At 42.0% G+C, this 19715-nt stretch overlaps 2 protein-coding genes across 2 annotated transcripts in view; one reads left to right on the top strand and one right to left on the bottom strand.

Annotated features, from left to right (window-relative positions):
* DUSP3 (dual specificity phosphatase 3) overlaps positions 1 to 7638 on the bottom strand; it is a 22951-nt gene extending 15313 nt beyond the window's left edge. The window contains exon 1 of the mRNA XM_015810407.1: positions 7492 to 7638. Coding sequence (XP_015665893.1) covers positions 7492 to 7613 — 122 coding nt within the window. The 5' untranslated portion in view covers positions 7614 to 7638. The remainder of the gene's footprint in view (positions 1 to 7491) is intronic.
* LOC107282602 (ras-related protein Rab-18-B-like) overlaps positions 7511 to 19715 on the top strand; it is a 23684-nt gene continuing 11479 nt past the window's right edge. Inside the window, exons 1-6 of the mRNA XM_015810406.1 lie at positions 7511 to 7574; positions 8016 to 8064; positions 10217 to 10373; positions 10486 to 10541; positions 12871 to 12932; positions 18677 to 18749. Of these exons, the coding sequence (XP_015665892.1) occupies positions 10231 to 10373; positions 10486 to 10541; positions 12871 to 12932; positions 18677 to 18749 (334 nt within the window). The 5' untranslated portion in view covers positions 7511 to 7574; positions 8016 to 8064; positions 10217 to 10230. The remainder of the gene's footprint in view (positions 7575 to 8015; positions 8065 to 10216; positions 10374 to 10485; positions 10542 to 12870; positions 12933 to 18676; positions 18750 to 19715) is intronic.

Raw genomic sequence — 19715 nt, 5'->3', positions numbered from 1 at the left:
TTGACCAAGTGGCAAAATTAGTGGACCGGAGGAATTCTGTGGATATAATTTACTTGGACTTCAGTAAGGCATTTGATAAAGTAGATCACAACCTATTACTTGATAAGATAGAAAAAGGTGGGCTAGACAGCATCACCACCAAATGAATTAGTAGCTGGCTGACCGGCTGTACTCAGCATGTGGTCCTGAATGGAACTGCATCTACATGGAGGGAAGTGTGTAGTGGGGTGCCCCAAGGCTCTGTTCTGGGCCCAGTGCTCTTCAACATCTTCATCAATGATTTGGATGAGGGGATAGATGGGGAACTCATCAAATTTGCAGACGACACCAAGCTGGCAGGAATAGCCAACACTCCAGAAGATAGGCTTAAGATACAGAAGGATCTTGACAGACTTAAACATTGGGTGCTATCTAATAAAATGAACTTCAATGGTGAAAAAAGGTTCTACATTTAGGCAAGAAAAACCAAATGCACAGATACAGTATAGGTGGTACCTTGCTCAATAGTAGTAACTGTGAGAAGGATCTCGGAGTCCGAGTGGACAATCACCTAAATATGAGCCAGCAGTGTACTGCAGCTGCCAAAAAAGCCAACACAGTGCTAGGCTGCATTAACAGAGGATAAAATCAAGATCATGTGAAGTGTTAATACCACTTTACAATGCCTTGGTAAGGCCACACTTGGAATACTGCATCCAGTTTTGGTCACCATGATGTAAAAAAGCTGTTGAGACTCTAGAAAGAGTACAAAGAAGAGCAACAAGATGATTAGGGGACTGGAGGCTAAAGCATATAAGGAACGGCTGCTGGAATTGGATATGTCTAGTCTAATGAAGAGAAGGACGAGGGGGGACATGATAGCAGTGTTCCAATATCTCAGGGGTTGCCACAAAGAAGAGGGAGTCAAGCTATTCTTGAAGGCAGGACAAGAAGCAACGGGTGGAAACTAACCAAAGAGAGAAGCAACCTAGAACTAAGGAGAAATTTCCTGACAGTTAGAACAATTAATCAGTAGAACAACCTGCCTCCAGAAACTGTGAATCCAAAATATTGTAAACTAGCATAGAGTTTCAGACCTAATTGCCACAAGATATTTTGATACAATGTTCTCATAAATCTCAATCTGCATAGCTAGCAATTAGGGTTGTTCATATCTAAATTATTAAGCACTAAATTACAGCTAATCCTCAACTTACAACTGATCACTTAGCAATCAAAGTTATGGTTACCCACAAAAGCTACTTACAACCCGGTTTCAATGTTATGGCCTCTACAGCAATCTCATGATCATTTGCCCTTCTGACCAACCAAAGGAACATTGCCACTACCTCTCCCACCATTCCACTGCATCGCACAGACCATGGTAAGGAAGCAAAATTGCCGCACAACTGTGTTCCAGAAATGGCTGTCTTTTCAGAACAACCACAGTTCCTTGCAGTTGTTCAAAAAAAAATGGCAGCTGTTTCTGGGATACAGCCACATGGCCAGGGATGCTGTGGGATGGGACAGCATGCCTGGCTACCCCAATGTAAAGTCCGGAACTATGGAGATCTTTGAAAAGCGCACAGGTGGCGGGAGATGGGGAGGAAGGTGTGGGACCCAGCAGGGTAGGAAGCAGAACCAAGGCCTATGCAGTCCTGGGGAAGGACGCAGACCCAAGGTCTCTAGGGACCTTGAGGGGTGGGAAGCGGAGGGGAGGGAATCTTGGGGAATGGAGAAGGCCGTGGGAAGCCTGAAATAAGTGGGTCTGGTCCTGAGAGAGGTTTCCCAAGGCAACTCATACTCTTAAGGCTTTGCTTGATGACCTGAGAGGTTGCTTAACAATCACATCAGGAAGAACAGGGGAAGGGATGAGATGATCACGTGGTTGTTTCATGTAACAATCATCACAACTTGTGACAATATGGGCAGGTTCCATTATGGCTATGAGTCAAGGAGTACCTGTTTAGACACTATTTATTGTACAACTAAAGCTAAACTTACTGTCTAAAATACTTATTTTTCAAAGGTATCATGAGTAATTTAGGCTCTTCTTTCTCTCTGATTTTGGCCCCATGCCTTGAACAACAGCCTGACATACAGAAATGTAGCAACCATATGTTTTCCTACCACTTACTTACATGCCAAAGAAATATATTTGTGTCAGTTGCTATTAAAGGCACATAGTAGGGCCGATTTTAAAACACAAAGTCAATTTTGTATTTTTAATTATATACAGACTGACTACCATAGCAAGTGTCATTTGAACTTACTTTTGAGGAATCATGTAGAGATTTGCTTTACAAACAACACTACAAATGTTTGAGATAAAAGACTATGCTTATCTTGACTGTTCAAAAATCCACCCATATTTTTAAATAGTCTGACTTTTGAAGCACTGCAAATATGATATGGTCTATAAATAATAAAGTATTCTGTTTATATGCTATATCTAAGTAACTTAACTTTTCTGGACAGCTGATATAGAACTACTTTAGAATATTATAATTAAATCTGTGGTTACCAGTCCCCTACCAGTTTCAATGGGGAATCAAACTACTTTTCAATCATCTCGTACTACCTATCGATTATAACGGCAAACAATAACATCTGTGCAAAAATACATCAATAGGCTTGGGAAACCTCCATGTTTACAAAGTACAACAATTCTTTAGGGGAAAAAAACATTGCATCAGTTTTCACAAACTGTCTCAGTAAGTTGGGATAGCAAGTCCTAGAATATGTAACATTTGGCCATTTTGGCTAGGGAGTTGCTGTCGTAACACATCTGGATCAGTATGCTCTATGGCCTTAAAAATAAGATTGACTGGTGACAAGTAAAAACTGAAAATTATAGGTAGAGTGGAAGGGTAAAAGTAAGACTGGATGGCTGACATAAAGACTGAATAATGATTTGTTCTTATTGGCAGCGATCCATATTATCATGCACAGAGAAAATGGAGAACAATTTTGTTGGACCATCTTTCAGAAAGATTTCCTTACCTAAACAAAATGATTACAAGGTGGGCAAAAAAGTAGTGGGAGTAAGAGTAACTTCTAACTTCCTACCAGCTTCCCCACTGATGTTACTTGTGGGAAGCTGGCAGGAAGCAGTGGAAATCATTTTTCCTCCTCCTTTCCTCACCACCACTTTAAAGGATTTCAGATTTCAGCCTCTGTTCCAAGCAGCCTATTCCTGTCTACCCATTGGGCCTTACTGCAAGCCAATTGCTGAAGTGGAACAACTTTCAAGTTTCTGCCAGCTTTCCAATTGGCTTTGCTCTGAAATCACTGACCAATGGAACTGCTTGTCACTTTGCTAGGAGGGGAATAAAGGGAACCATGGACTACCAGTATGAGGAAAACTCCACCCCACTCCTGATTTCAGCCTGTCCCCAAGTTCCCCTTCCATCCAAAGGTTTGATCTGTCAAGTGACCCCATCCCCCATCCAGCCCTACCTTGCTAGTCAGCAGCTAAATTGCTGCCTTGTCCTTCCCTTTCCACTCACTGCCATTGAGGGATTTCAAATTTCAGTCTTGATTCTTTTCCACCAGCCAACTGCATATAGCAGCCAGAGACAAAAAGGAATGAGAGTAGGGATATGGTATTCCCATATTCCCTTGTGTCACACAACCTATGGATTTCTGGGAAATGTAATAGGAAGGAGCAGTAATGCAGAAGTAGCCACAACTTCCCCAAATTTCATTCCCACAGAAGTCATAGGTCTCAGCATTCTTTAAGTTACCCCATTGGAGTTAACTTGGTTCAGTAATTGTTGCCCTATACTTTCCAATTTCCCCCAACTGAAGGTTGCAAACAAACAGAGAGGGGAGTTTTAATAATACAAAGACAGAAGATAATTATGAGGACTTCTTAAAAGCCAGACAAAATACAAACACATTAGCAAAATCACAATATGCCAGCCCTCTTGCTCAACATTTGTTTTCACAGAGAAACCACAGCTTCTATAGAAATTCCCAAGTTTAATTCCTGGCTTTTCACTTAGGAGGATGAGGTAAGAAATGATGAAAAAATCATAACCAAGATTCTGGAGAATTTAATTAAGAAGAGATAAAGGCCTAAATGTTTGCACAACTTAGCTTTTGAATAAGGAACCCAGACCATTTTAACTAAAGCTGTAGCAAAAATATCACCACAGGTGGCAATACTTAGGCATTCTTGACTGACCTCATAAAAGTAACAACAGCTGAACCTGGTTAATGCTTAAATAAGAGACCACCAGAACTTATAGATAAAATGGGAAGTAAAAAAAAAGAATTTTGCAAAAAGGCAAAGGCAAAGACAAACTATTTCCATACTGTTGCCAAGGAAACTTCACAGATATTGTTGATATAATTACCAGGAGTCAAAATTAGTATCAAGGGAATTTTTACTGTTTTTCTCCACACCTATAACTAGGCCTGGTCAACAGGGGCATTAGCATGAGGTAGAACAAATTGGAAGTGACAGAAGAGACTGTTAACACTTTTTTCTGGAAGGTGACATATGGCATACTTTTTTTTTTTTAACATGCAGCCAATTATAAAAACTGGACTTCTGGAACAAACTTTTTGCCACAGAAAAACAGCTAATCTGCTTTCATCTTGTCACTGTAGATGACTTCATGGAGAACCTTTGACAGACTATAACACACAGGACAAATAAGCAAATGTTTTGCTTGTAGCAGACTCAGGATCAAGCTTCCTCATTTAAAGCAACGGTGTCCAATCTTTTGGCTTGCCTGAAGAATAAAGAGCCATATATAAAATATGTATAATATAGTTAATATATATAAAGAGCCAACTTCTTTTAATTTTTTTTATATTTATTATCTTGTGAGATTGCATTACTAGTTTCCAGGACCACAGGTGGTCCACAGACTACAAGTTAGTCACACTTGATTTAGAGGAGTGTTTCTCAACCTTGGCAATTTTAAGATGTGTGGACTTCAACCCCCAGAATTCCCCAGCCAGCTTTGCTATCGGCTACTGGAGAATTCTGGGAGTTGAAGTTCACACATCTTAAAGTTGCCAAGGTTGAGAAACACTGATTTAGAGAATGAAAGCTACTGCCACCCCAAGAAAAGCAGACCTTTTTAGACAGATCAATAGCAAACCTGCAATAAAGCATGCAACATTTTTTAATGGTGGTATTAGTTTTAGTTCAACTTAATTTTTTGGGAGGTCATATTGTTTATGGATGTTACATTTCTTTTTATTACAGTATTGTTTTTTCTACTACATTATTTTGTTAGGATCTGTGTACATAACAATACTTACCTTTAATATACTACAATTAACAACCACCACTACTGAGAATAACTAACCCAAGAGAAACAAACATTGTGGGGCAGGATAAATTAGGCAAACCCAGTCTGACACAGTTTTTGAAGACATTTTCATTAGCCTTGGTTATATAAGCTAGGACTGAAGAGAAATGTAGTCCAATACATTTGGAGAAAGCTGCTTTAGAGATAAAAAGCTGCTTTAGAGGGGAAAAAAACCTTCACTTTAAAGGAAAGCATCACTGATTCCTCTGGCAGCCAAGTTGTAGCCTAGGAATAAGTCTATGGTTTTCTCAAATTATTGCCCTTCCAGTCACCCCTTTGGCTATGCTTGTTGAACTGCTGGGAGTTGAAGTTCAAAAAAATTTGGAAGGCCACAAGTCCTCCAATACATTTCTTAAACGATTCCCAAGTTTCCACTGCATTAGTTACAGAAACATTGGGGGTTATCACTGACTATTGTTTAAACAGATACCATTAATGTGTCTCACAAACTTTATTTTTCTATATATAGACTTGTACAAAGTTAATGGAACATAGATAGCAAAAGTAAAGTCAATTTAACCTAATCCAGATAGCAGTAATGAATTTGCCCTGGCTGATTGATTTAAAAAAAAACACCAGTCAGACCGGGTTCATCTTTGGATAGAAAACCCTTAGGAAATTCCATGCCTACAGGCTGGCCTGAGATTTTTAAAAATCCTCAAAATATGGTAACAGCAATTACTTCTGCAACATTGCCATGAAAATTCTCTGGCTATGTTTGTGTTCTCACTAGGAGTCAAGCTCTACCCAGTAGAACTTTGCCCATTTAACATTGCTTCCTAATAAAATGCGCTTTTAGATTTTGCAACCTGAAAAATAAATGTGTTTTAAGCCATCCTGTGCTCAAGCAAAAAAAAAAAAAACACCCCACCCTAAAATCTAATTATAGGATTTGACTTTATAGAAAATTAAATTAGATGGTTAATTGTTTGATGTCTAGCTCAAGACCTATGAATATGAGTTATGCATTTTAGATGTGGAGAATTTTCTCTCCTGGTAGAAAATGTGCCTTCATATTTGACAGAAAATGTTTCTCTATTTTCAGTCCAGTGGGTCTATCTAGTTCTTAAATAAGCAGAGAATATATAGATGTAGATATACAGCAACAGAGTATTCATTCCACATGGCATGACCACAGCTGGATAGGGCACACGGTTACCTTCCAGATACATTCACTGCTACCCAGGAGTGCCTGTTACAAGCCAAGATATCAAAATGAATGTGTGAAAAAAATATTACCAAATGATGTAATTATGTACAGATAATACAAAAATTGTGACATTTGCATGATGATGTAACCATAAATGTGGTATCATCTAGTATCTCTTATTCTCCCCATCCTGGCATTCCCAACTAACATCACAATAAGTGATGGAAAAAAGTTCAAATAATTTTTGCCAGGGATTTAGGTATTTGGACCACAGGTTAATTCTGCATAAAGTGATTTCATATATTTAGACCCCAAAAGCATTGTACAGAACATGTTCCCATAACTTGGTCCTCTCCAGATAGCAATTCTGAAGTTATAACCCAACCATAGATGAAGGACAGCATGCTTGGGAAGAGTGACATGAAGTGAGCTTCCAAATCAGGCAGTACCAAATTTTAAGCTCAGCCCCACCCTTCCCTGACCCACTTTGTATAACACCGGAGAATGGGAGCATTTTTAGCCACCCAGTGTGGGAAGCCATATAAATTGAATAAATAAACACATACGGCAAGGAATGTGTGTCTTGTATTTAAGTACAAGTATTTAATCCAGGCTTTTACTGTCATGTGTCCTCCAAATAGGTTAGCTTCCGATTCCCGTTATCCAGTCCCGTATGGGCCCTTCCCCATATCTGGAGCACACTTGCTGGGAAGATTCGGAGAAGGACTTAAATTTAGTTAACTGAAGACGGCTGGAAATTTCTAGCAGCATTACTACTAGGCCAACTCCCGGCGACCACGAAGAGGCGTACCTTTTCACCTACTCTTTCCAGTATCGAGCCAGCTGGCTGTTTTCTCGCCCGCTCGCTCGCCCGCCCGCCCAGTCAGTCAGACTCCCTCACGTTATGCCACCTCCTACCCACTCCGGTCTTCGGCCAGTTCTCCTACCCACTCCGGTCTTCGGCCTACAACCTGCAGCCGGGTGGGGTGTCCCCCGCCCATGCACAGAGGAGGGCGGGGGGAAGAAACTTACGCGTTGCCCACGTGGATGCGGGGCGCCACTTCGTTGCTGTGCGCGCTGGGGAGGCTGTAACAGCCACTGCCGTTGGCCAGCAGGTCGTTGAGCTCTTCCACCGAAATCTGGAACTCTGACATGGCTCGCTCGCCTCGCCGATATGGGCAGGGCCGCCTCCACGCTCCTTTCCCCGGGTCCTGCTGATAGGAGGGGCCGCGATCAGCTGGTGCACGGCCAGCAACTCCCAAACCGGCCAGGAGGGAATGGCGCGGATCTAAGACCGTGCGCCTTAAGGGCTAAACGAGCTTGGGCGTCCTAAAGTGACCGTGTGGTCTTTTATGTCTGGAACCGGGAGGGGGCGGGGGAGGCTTTCTTTCGCACCAAATTACATATTTAAGGTCGGCTCTCTTCCGAATTAGAGCACAAGTTCAGGGGCCCATCGTGAAATAGTACCTGTCTGGGTAGAGACTCACGCACTTTGCCTATGTGTATGTTGCACGCTCAGATTCATTTGTTGTTATGTTTACCATTTAATGCTACAGGTGCTTGGGATCGATTTTGGAGGGAAACTCTAGTTCCCGGTGTGTAAAGGTAATAAGGGCTGCTAAAGCAAAAGTTCAAATGTTTTGTCCGATGCTTCTCTTGTACCAGAGAAGTGACATCTCACACTAGGTGAAAGAGACCCTTGTTCCACATTAAGTTTTCCCCCAAGGTCAAGATCATTTATGTAGAAACTCCACCCATTCTTGGTTTTACTCAACAGACTATGTTCAACCTATTGTTCTCATTTTTAAAATGGCCATTGCAAAATTATGGGGTGTTCCAATTATATGTAAATAAACTATACAAAATTCAGCAGGTTTACATTTTTCACTTAACCCAATTTTCTGAATGTGCACAGTACAATGAGCATAAACTAATCCCACAGCCAGTGTTCACATGATGCATTAGGCTGGACTATACTTGGTTGGTTTATAGTTTTATGTGTCACAGCTGTTGAACTTGATGAATTTTAGCTGCAGTGGGAGTTACTTGCTTTCAGGAGAACTTGCTTCCTAAAAATGTATTTCTTTCTTATATTTATTTCCTTTCTTTCCTCCAGGAACTGAAAATGACCTGTATGGTTGTTCCTACTCTTTCGTTTTATCTTTATAGTACTCTCTGTGTAGATTAGTGTGAAAAATAATAGCTGTGTTCACATAATATCCCATTAGTTTGCTTAACTATGGTTTCTTCAATAAATTGCAATTAGCTAAGTTCAAACAATCAGTAGACTCTTTCAACATGCATAGAGTATGTTTCTCAGTATTGGATGCATTTTTTCCTTTGCAAAATAGGCAATACTCAAGGTTTGATTTATTTTTACAAATTGGTTACTCCAAACATATCCTCAAGGAACAATTTCTCATCATTCCTGCAAAACAGATTCGCATGCGCGCACGTGTATACACACACGGAGTTTTCAACTTAACAACCATAGTTGAGCACATTTCCTTTGCTAAGTGAGTTTTGCCCCATTTTATGACTTATGCCATCATTGTTAAGCAAATAATTGTAGTTAAGTGGATCATGAGATCATTAAGCGAGTCTGGCTTCCCCATTGACTTTGCTTGTCGGAAGCTGACTGAGAAGATTAGAAATGGTGATCACACGAGCCCAATACAGGGCAATTGTCATAAATATATGCCAGTTGTAAAGCACCTGAATTCTGATCATGCGGTTATGTGAATGCTGCAATGGTCATAAGTGTGAAAAACAGTCATATGTCATTTTTTTCAGTGCTGTTGTAACTTTGAAAGGTCACCAAATGAATGGTTGTAAATTGAGGATTACCTGTGTGTGTATGTACATATGTGTGTGTGCATATATATAATTTTTATTAAGAATTTTGATTATAATACAATTTAAATGTAAATAAAAGAGAATAAAAATGCAAAAAAGATAAAAGAATTTAATAATGAAAGAGAAAAGAAATATATAAAGATGTGATTTCCAACCTTCATTGCAAGAATTATAAACAAATTTAGTGATTCTTCCCACCCCTCTGAGGTTACAAATATACTTCCCATATTCAAGCTCTTATCCACAAACAAATCCGTAAGAATCATCTTTTCAGTCTTGATGTCAGCAGAAAGTCCATAAAGGGTTGCCAGAAGTAGCAATCTTATTTTAACCTTGATCAACCAACATTTTTTTCTGTTTCTAACAGTCTTAATCCTTAGTTCATTTAAATTTTGTCATAGATTTTGATTTCTCTTCATTTTGGGGGGGGGGGGTAGCATAATGATTCAGTGGTCAAGGTGCTGGGCTTGTCGGCTACAAAACATCACGCAATGAGATAAGCTTCTGTCCTTCCCCTCGTTCTGCCAACCTAGCAGTTCGAAAGCATGCAAATGCAAGCAGATGCATAGGTACCACTTCGGTGGGAGGGATGCTCCATGATGTGATAATGGCTACATGACCGTGGAAATGTCTTCAGACATCTCTGGTTCAACGGCCCTTAAAACAGAGATGAGCACCACCCCGTACAGTCAGCAATCACTAGCAGAATAAGATCTGCTGGGACTCCTTTACCTTTACCTTCTTTGTCCCGTTCTTCAAAGCTACAACTTTTAAATTTGCAAATATGTCTTCTTAAACTCCAGTTTTGTCTTCCTGGACCGTAGTTCTTTCTGTTGGAAGAAGAGATGGGGAACTAAGTGGTGGCGAATTATCCTCTGACTTCTCTTTTCCCTCTTTCTAGCTTTCTTGGCTTGGATGTTGGGATGGCATCCTTGTTTTCGTTCTGCTAAATTCCCTGTGCATTTGGTAATAAAGCTCACCATGGCACGAAAGGACACTGCATCTCTGCCCACTCTGAAGATATTGTTGATTGGAGACAGCGCAGTGGGGAAATCCAGGTGCATGGGCAGGGTCACAGCATGGGAAGGCAGCGGGGAACTTTGTTCCAGAGAAAAAGGCAGATAGGTGTTCCTTGTGTTGTATTATTTTTTCCCTCTTTTGTTCCTGTAGCCTTTTGCTGAGATTTGCTGAAGATACATTTGAGCCATACCTCAGTCCAACTATTGGTGAGCAATGCTGCCTGTTCATATATGAGAAAAAGAGGGGGGGGATCAGAAGTGTGATTATTGTAGCCTCCCATTTTGATAGCCAAGAAATCAGGGGTAGGCAACCTTGGCTCTTTTATGACTCGTGGACTTCAACTCCCAGAATTGGCTGGCTGGCTCAGGAATTCTGGGAGTTGAAGTCCACGAGTCATAAAAGAGCCAAGGTTGCCTACCCCTGGCCAAGATAAACAGATTACTTAAAGACACACAAACACACACACACACACAATGTTAGCGTTCCTCATACTTGGCCTTTTAACCAAATTTTAATGCATGCTATATTGTCCAAACCTGAAATAGCTACAATTCCAAAAATTGAAATTTGTATCCAAGATTTATTGTACAACTGTAAATAATTGGTAGGCAGTGTTTTCTGTTCATTAACCAGTTCTTTAAATTAGCTTGTGATGTCAATGTACAGGTAGTATTTGATCTATGATAGATTGCTTAGTGACGGTCTGAAGATATGGCCAACCCAAAAAAGGAGACTTACAACTCAAATTTGAAGTTCCCACGGTCAGTCCCCTCTACAGTCATGTGACTGAACTTATCATTTGCAGCACAATGGTGATTCACTTAATGACCAACACAGGGACATAAAGAGACATAAAATTGGGTCAAACATGTGTTTGATGTTTTACAACCATTAAAGCATATGACCCTGGACAACTTATAATCTGTGTTTAATGGCTGAAAAGAAATTAACCATAGATTTTTCAGAAGTAACATCCAAGTTGGGATAATATAGAGATCAGGATTTGGGTGAATAAATTTGCACAAAGTATAATAACAAAATATGTTTATGCTACTCTTCTTTAATTGCATTTAATCCATAGTCTAGTTTGGCAAATTAGATAAGAATTTCTTACTCACACTTCTAAAAACTGATCTAAAATGCCCTCACCAGTCTTCTCTAACCTGCTACTTCCCAGACATGCTTAGATTGCTGTTCTGATTCTTTATTATTTCTCTAGCAGGATCCATATATCATCACCAAGCCACAGTATAATTTTATTTGGTTTGATTTGCCATGTTTTTCTGTAAACTAACATTGATGGCTTAGCCCAGAGGTTCCCAGCCTTGTTGAGCCAATGAACAATGTGGAACTTTGAGAATGTATTATTCTTACAAAATAATAGCTCTGGTAATGTGGCCAATCACAAATCATCCATTCAACAAGAGGGTATGCTCCAAACAAAGCAGTAGTAGCATCAATCCTTTTTATTTTCTAAGATGGCCTCCAGGTTCTATGTGAGCTCCAGAAGCAGTCTTAGAAAAAGATATTTATCTTAAAATTATTAACTAAATGAAGCAAACAAGTACTGCAGTTTTCCAATTGTCTATTTTCTAAGAATAGATATTGCTGGGGATCTTGCTAAAACTGCAGGTTATGCCTAATGCTGCATTACTTTCTATTTGTTTGCTCTATTACTGTTAGATCAGAGGTGGTGAACCTATGGCACGCGTGCCAGAGGCGGCACTCGGAACCCTCTCTGTGGGCACGCACGCCATGCCCCAGAGATAGCAACTGTCCCTCTTCAACCAGTCGCCAAGGTCCCACGTGGCCGGATGCATCCCAGCACGGCTGGTTTACGTCTCCCATCCCATCCCTCCTGGCCTCGCATGCTCTTTTCCTGGGCACGACCCACTGCATCGCCTCCTCAGCTGTCGGCCGTCTGTCCAGCTCAGAGGCGGCTTCTCTAAACTTCTGGTGGCGGGCTGCGGAGCCCCGGAGTGCGCTGGTCGAGGGGCCGGCAGGCTGTGGCTGCTGACGGCCCAAATGCACTCGCTGGCCTCTGTGTGTGTGGGCCGATGGTGTCAGGCAGCAGCAGCCCCGGCCCCTACCTCGCCTTGCCCTGCGACAATGGCACCCCAGCCCTGCCTCGCCTTGCCTCACCTCACCCCGCAGGACGAGCCTCCTGCCCAAGGCCTCACCTGCCAGAGACCCCCTGGATCTCCCCGAACCCTGTCCGGCCCCCATAGGCATCCCACCCCATGAGCAACATCGAGGTGACCACACCCACCTTGGCCACACCCACCCAGTCTGTCATGACCAGTCACACCCACCAAGTGGGCCACGCCCACCTGGCACCCGGTGATAAATAAGTGGGTTTTGGGTTGCAGTTTGGGCACTCAGTCTCTAAAAGGTTCGCCATCACTGTGTTAGATCATTGACTCTATTATTGTCAAGCAGCTGGAAAGTGGGCTCAGGGTTGCTCTCAGATGCCATGTTAGGGACAGATGGCTTGGTGTATTTTGCTAATCCTGTGTTTATCTGTTTGGTTATCAGGTGTTGACTTTAAAGTGAAGAAGATGGTGGCTGGGAATTTTCCCCTTCAGCTAGCAATATGGGTAAGCAGCATAGTCTCCCTTTCCAATCCAGGAAAATAATGTATTTCTAAAGAAAGGAAAGTAGAGGAGGGGATGGGAGGGGCAGGACAAGGAAGGAAGGAAGGAAGGAAGGAGCAACATTCTTTCAATCTATGGTAAGAATACATATTTCTGAAACTGTCATTAGAGTTGCATAACATGCATAGAGATTACCAGTTTGCCCACCCTCATATCCTTCAGATTCCAATTCAAAGTGCACTTTCTGTTATTCTGAGCTGTTCTGGTCTTTTCAGACCTTTTCAGACCTTTTCAGAAATTGGAACACTACAAGGCTGGAGCATGTTTACATGCAGGGAAGTACCAGCCAATCAATGTTGCCCTTTGGCTCTGCAGGTGAGCAGAAAATCGCCAGATAGTAGAGCTTAACTGTCTTATTCTGCACCCAGATTCACATCAAAACATCTCTTTCCTCTCAAAAATAAATTGGTTCGGTTCTCCCAAGTTTGTATCTTTCCCCTTCAAAGCAACTGATACTGATATACCAGGATGCTAAGGAAGGAAAGTAGGAGCTGGAAGGCAGGTGAGCTGGAATTCAGTGAGAACACAGTTGCCCCCTCTCAGACCAAGGAGACACTAAACCATTTGGGCCGTGATATTTGCTGCCTTGTGAGTGGCAATAGAATTGTCCCCCAATCCTTAACCAGATCTGCACTTTCACCTAGAAGCCTCCAGATAGTTGTATCTTCAAACAGAAGCAACGGTGGATTTTTATCTGATCTTAACTTCTGGTACTGCAGTGACTCACTCATGTACATATAACATCTTTTCATACTTGCCCTCTGCCTCGAGTGGGAGATTGATAATTTTTAAAATAAATAGTGACCTATTGATATTGTGCAAATCCAGCTTTTGAAAAATAAAGAATCTGTATAATTACTATTATAATTTTTCCATTAAGACTTTTCCCCTCTTTGATTGTTTTTCTAATTATTCAAAATCCTGGATTTTCCTATGCTTCTCAATACTCAATACTTGATGGCTGTTGAGGATGTGTGCACACGTATGAGTTTAGGTTACTTAAATAATCCATCTTACATAATTGACTCTGCTGCTCTTTCCTTACGACACAGTTGCTGCAAATTTCTTGCAAGGCTCTGCGACCATAGAGTCCTTTCAATGTACAACTCCATCGCTACTACGTCTTGCAAGAAGAAGTTGGGACAGCTATAAAATCCACTTGGTAATCCTAGCATCTTTCTTGTAGACTCAGTGGCCATAGAATTCTGTAAAAATCAGGACTTTGGAGCCTTTGACTGAGGTGTTGAGAGGAGTCTAAGGCTTTGAAACTTTGAGAACTTAAAGGGGGAACAGAAACTTTATGTATACAAATGTGTCTGTATGTGCAGAACAAATTGTGGGCAGTTCTCAATTCTGCCCCCTGGCATCAAATGCAAATCTTGAAGCCAGGAGCTTGACTTTCCTGATACATAGGCTGCTGTATCAATTTCATAGCTGCCCACATTCATGTTTGGAACTGAAGAAAATATGCAGGGAGAAATATCATATGCAATCTTACTATATATATATATGTATGTATGTATGTATGTGTATGTGTATGTGTCAAGATGACTTTCCCTAACTCCCACAAATCTTAAAGTCCTGTGGCAATAGGCGAGCGGTGAAGCAGCAGGTGTAGAATCACTGGGAGCTGTGGACGTGGACCTGCCCACAGGCGGCTCAGGTCTAATGGTCGCTTCTTGCTGATGAAGCAACAACTGGATTCGGCATCTATCTGAGTGACTGAGCAGCCCTTTTTAGGACCACACTGCTCACCTCCATAGTATGAGGAAGGGGCTAGAAAATGTGCCCTAAACATTGTTGCTTCTTTTAAACCCTGTCCAGCCTACTGCGGTTGGAGGGGATCCCATTTCATGCAGTCAAAACACAAAACCTAAGACGAAACACAAGGTGTTACCACTTATCATTGGTACATGGAATGTACGTACGCTTCAAGACAACCCATTAGCAGATCGCCCAGAAAGAAGAACAGCTCTGGTAGCCAGAGAGCTTGCAAGATTTAACATTGACATTGCGGCCCTGTGTGAAACTCGTCTAGCCAATGAAGGTCAGCTCACAGAAACAGGAGGCGGTTACACATTTTTTTGATGTGGACGTAGCAGTGACCAACGTCGTGAGTCTGGAGTTGGCTTAGCGGTTAAGAACCATCTTGTCCCCCAACTTGCCAGTCTTCCTAAGGGTGTGAATGATCGATTCATGACACTGCATCTTCCACTACTAAGTGGAAAGCAAGCCACACTGATCAGTGCCTATGCACCCACAATGACAAATCCAGATGAAGTAAAGGACAAGTTTTATGAAGATCTTGATGCCCTACTTTCATCCATGAAGCGCACCGACAGGTTGATTTTACTTGGCGATTTCAACGCGAGAATGGGGTCCGATCATTCTACCTGGGATGGCGTTATTGGTAAAAATGGAATTGGCACGTGTAATAGCAATGGCCTGTTACTATTGAAGATATGTGCTGCTCATGATCTGGTCATTACTAATACCATCTTCCGCCTGCCTACTCGCAAAAAGACATCCTGGATGCACCCACGCTCCAGGCACTGGCATCTCATTGATTATGTCATCGTGCGGAGGAAAGACATGCAAGATGTAAGAGTAACTAAGGCCATGCCGAGTGCTGACTATTGGACTGACCATAGACTCATCATTTCCAAGTTAAATATTCACATCAAGCCAAAGAATCGTCCACAGGGAAACAGAGTTGTGATGAAAAAGATCAACGTCAGTACACTGGAAAACCCCGATGTAGTAGCTTCATTAGTAAAAGAACTTGACAATCAACTCCCAGAGCTGCAAATACAGGAAAATGCTGAGAAGGACTGGGAATGTTTCCGGGACACCTTGCACTCTTCTGCACTTAAGGTTCTTGGACCTTCATATAGGAAGCAGCAGGACTGGTTTGATAAAAATGATGAAGAGATTAAGGCCTTGCTTGCTGAAAAACACCACCTCTATCGTGCTCATCAGAATGACCCGTCTTCAACTGCAAAGAAAAATGCTTTTACTAACACTCGCAGGATTGTACAGAGCAAGCTCCGCAAGATGGCAGGACTCCTGGTTGAGTGCCAAAGCAGATGAAATCCAGAAGTTTGCTGATAGAAGCGACACCAAACGGTTCTATGAAGCCCTTAGATCCCTGTACGGACCTCAGCCCTCAGGAAGCTTCCCTTTACTGGATTCGAGTGGTGCAACTCTCATCACTGAGAGGACTCTGATTTTACAGCGTTGGGCTGAGCATTTCCACTTTGTGCTGAATCGCCCATCCACCATCAATAATGAGGCGATCGACAGAATACCCCAGGTGGATATCAACTATAGCCTGGATGTCCCACCATCAGAGGCTGAAACCTCACAGGCCATCAGTCAGTGTTCCAGTGGTAAGGCGCCAGGATCTGATGCAATCCCAGCGGAAGTCTATAAGGCTGGTGGTGCTGTGCTTGTTGAAAAACTCACCCAGCTGTTCCGGTCTTTCTAGAAACAAGGTTCCATCCCTCAGGAACTGAAAGACGCATCCATCGTGCACCTCTACAAGAGGAAAGGAAATCAACAAGTCTGCGATAATTATAGAGGAATATCACTTCTCTCCGTCGCAGGCAAGATCTTTGCACGAGTGTTGCTAAATCGCCTGATTGACCATCTGGAACAGGGTCTACTACCTGAGACACAGTGTGGTTTCCGCAAAGAGCGTGGCACGGTGGACATGATCTTTGCAGCTCGACAGCTCCAGGACAAATGTCAGGAGCAGAATCGTGAACTATATACCACCTTTATGGATCTCACCAAGGCTTTTGACACAGTCGTGAAGGATTATGGCGCATTATGTCGAAGTTTGGGTGCCCTGACAGATTTATTCTGATGGTACGGCAGTTCCATGATGGCATGGCGGCTCATGTTCTGAGCAACGGTGAAGCCTCAGAGGCTTTCCCTGTCACAAACGGCGTTAAGCAAGGCTGCGTACTGGCACCAACCTTGTTCAGCATGTTTCAGCCATGCTGTCTGACGCCTTTCAGAACAGCTCAGTGGGAGTCAATCTGAGGTACAGAACCAATGGGAAATTGTTCAACCTGCGAAGACTCCAGGCTGTCACCAAGGTAAAGGAGACTGTGCTACGAGATCTTCTCTTTGCTGATGACTGTGCCCTTAATGCAGGATCGGAGCAGGAAATGCAAGCCAGCATGGACAAATTCGCAGTTGCTTTTGACAACTTTGGCCTCTTTATCAACACGAAGAAAACTGAAGTGATGTACCAGCCAGTTCCAAAAGCCCAATACCAAGAGCGTACCATCACAGTGAAGGGACAAAAGCTGCAAGCAGTGGACCAATTTATGTATCTTGGTAGTACCCTCTCCCGTGCAGTGACAATTGACATCGAGGTCAACTGTAGAATTGTCAAGGCAAGTTCTGCATTTGGCAGACTGCGGACTAACGTGTAGGACCGCCGTGGAATAAGCCTTGCTACTAAGATTAAAGTTTACCAGGCAGCAGTGCTAACTATCCTAATGTATGCTAGTGAGACCTGGACAGTGTACAGTGTCAGGCAACTGAATTACTTCCACATGATTTGCCTTTACAGAATTCTGAGGATCCGGTGGCAGGATAAGATACCAGATACAGATGTCCTCTCCAGAGCAGGCCTATCATCAGTTCACACTCTGTTGATGAAAGCCAAGATGCGCTGGGCAGGCCACGTTGTAAGGATGCCAGACCATCACATCCCTAAACAGCTCTTCTATGGTGAGCTGTCTCAAGGAAAGCGATTGCATGGGGGACAAAAGAAGCGATACAAAGACACGCTGAAAGCATCTCTCAAGTCCCTGGATATCGACACCATCTCTTGGGAATTTTTGGCGCATGATCGACCGACATGGCATACCCTGGTTTACCAGGGGTGCCAGACATATGAACACAGAAGGACAATCTTGGCACAAGAGAAGCGAGCACTCCGTAAAGCCAGAGCTGCAAATGCTGAAGCAATAGTGTCCACATTTCTCTGTTCAGTATGTGGCAGAACATTCCGTGCTAACATCGGTCTCATCAGCCATCTACGGACACACCGCTGATGGCCCATAATCCATAAGATGTCAAGGTCTTCATCGAAATCGATGGACGAACAACAATGTGTATGTGTATGTATGTATGTATGTATGTATGTATGTATATATATATAGAAATCTGATGATGTCAATAGTGCTGGCCGACGAAAACTCAGCTTTAGCTTTTATATTAAACAGTTTTTGTTTTAATATTATCCTGGTGCTCAGACTATTTTATTTCTATGATATGGATTTACCCAGGATTCGCATTTTTAGCATAATTAGGGATCATACACACACACACACACACACACATACACATATATGTGTGTGTATATATATGTGTGTATGTATATGTATATGTATATATATGTACAAATAATATATTTTCTTCTCGTAAACATGCTACATTGTCAGACCTGGAAAAATTTTGTTTTATAATAAAAGCCTAGAGCTCATGATGGCAGATTACGACTTTAGATTTCAGCTTTAGAGCCTCCCAACCTTGAACACATCTGTTAGCAACCCTGAAGGCAGTTTTACTTTTTGCAAATTTTAACTTTTTAAAAAATATTCATGCTACAGAGTTTTAAATTACCCTTTTTTTAAAAAAACAACAACAACCTTGTTTTCCTTTTGCAGGACACAGCAGGGCAGGAAAGATTTCGAACATTGACTCCAAGCTATTATCGAGGTGCTCAAGGTATAATTTTAGGTAGGTAATAGTTATAGCACGAACATAATCAACCTCACTGAAGCCAAACATATTAAGGGCAGAAGTAAATGGAAGTACATCTATTCCTCTCAGGGTAGCTGGCATAAACGGCCTCAGAAGAAAAATTGATGGCATTTGCTCCTATGCTACTGACTTGTTTGAATGTGCCCTTCATAATCCAAAACCCTATTTGGTGCAATAATTACAATTCCATTGCATACACCATGGGGAAAAGTACTTTTGTGCATATATAAAATACGGCGCTTTGAATGCTCGAGAAATTGAATTGAAGCAGAAGTGCCTTCACAGCAGTCCCATATTTCACTATTGCATTCTGGGAAGAAAAGCTGGTTCTCAACATGTGGTATACTTAACTTGTGCTATAGTAATCTACAAGCTGCTGCTTCCCCCCCCCCCTTCAATAAGGGGGGAAAGATAAAAATGCAGAATAACTTTCTAGTACAGATGGCTGCCAAGCAAAGGTAGACTCCCTCTTGATGGCCAGGGCAATATTTGAAGGAGGACTGGCATAGATGGGACAAAGATGTAGGGGGCATGTGCCCTCACCACACAGCTAAATGAAGCCAGGATCTTCCATTTTCTTCCTGAATTTAGGGAGAATTTTGAGATTTTTCTCTTTGTGGATATATCTGTGTTTTTTTTTCCAAGAACAGCAGACAAGAAATCTGGTGGCCTTCAAATGTTTTCAGCCAGAGTTATTATCCTCCCTTGCCATTAGACATGTTGGATAGTTTATTTATTTTATTTTTATTTTAAGACTTATATGCCGCCCTTCTCCTCCATGGGACTCAGGGCGGCTCACAGCATATTAAAAACAATACAAAAACATTTCCCTATAAAAGCCAATTAAAAACCAAATATTTGTAGCTGTGTCTTGTTTAAAATCATTAAAAATTGTCCCTATTTAAAAATTCACCCTAGGTCAGTCCCGCTTGCTGAAAAAGC

Source organism: Protobothrops mucrosquamatus, unplaced genomic scaffold (genome assembly GCF_001527695.2).
Source record: "Protobothrops mucrosquamatus isolate PMUCROS unplaced genomic scaffold, P.Mucros_1.0 scaffold10, whole genome shotgun sequence".
In the NCBI taxonomy this organism is placed as follows: domain Eukaryota; kingdom Metazoa; phylum Chordata; class Lepidosauria; order Squamata; family Viperidae; genus Protobothrops; species Protobothrops mucrosquamatus.
The sequence above is the reverse complement of the archived record's forward strand: the minus strand, read 5'-3'. Positions and strand labels throughout refer to the sequence as shown.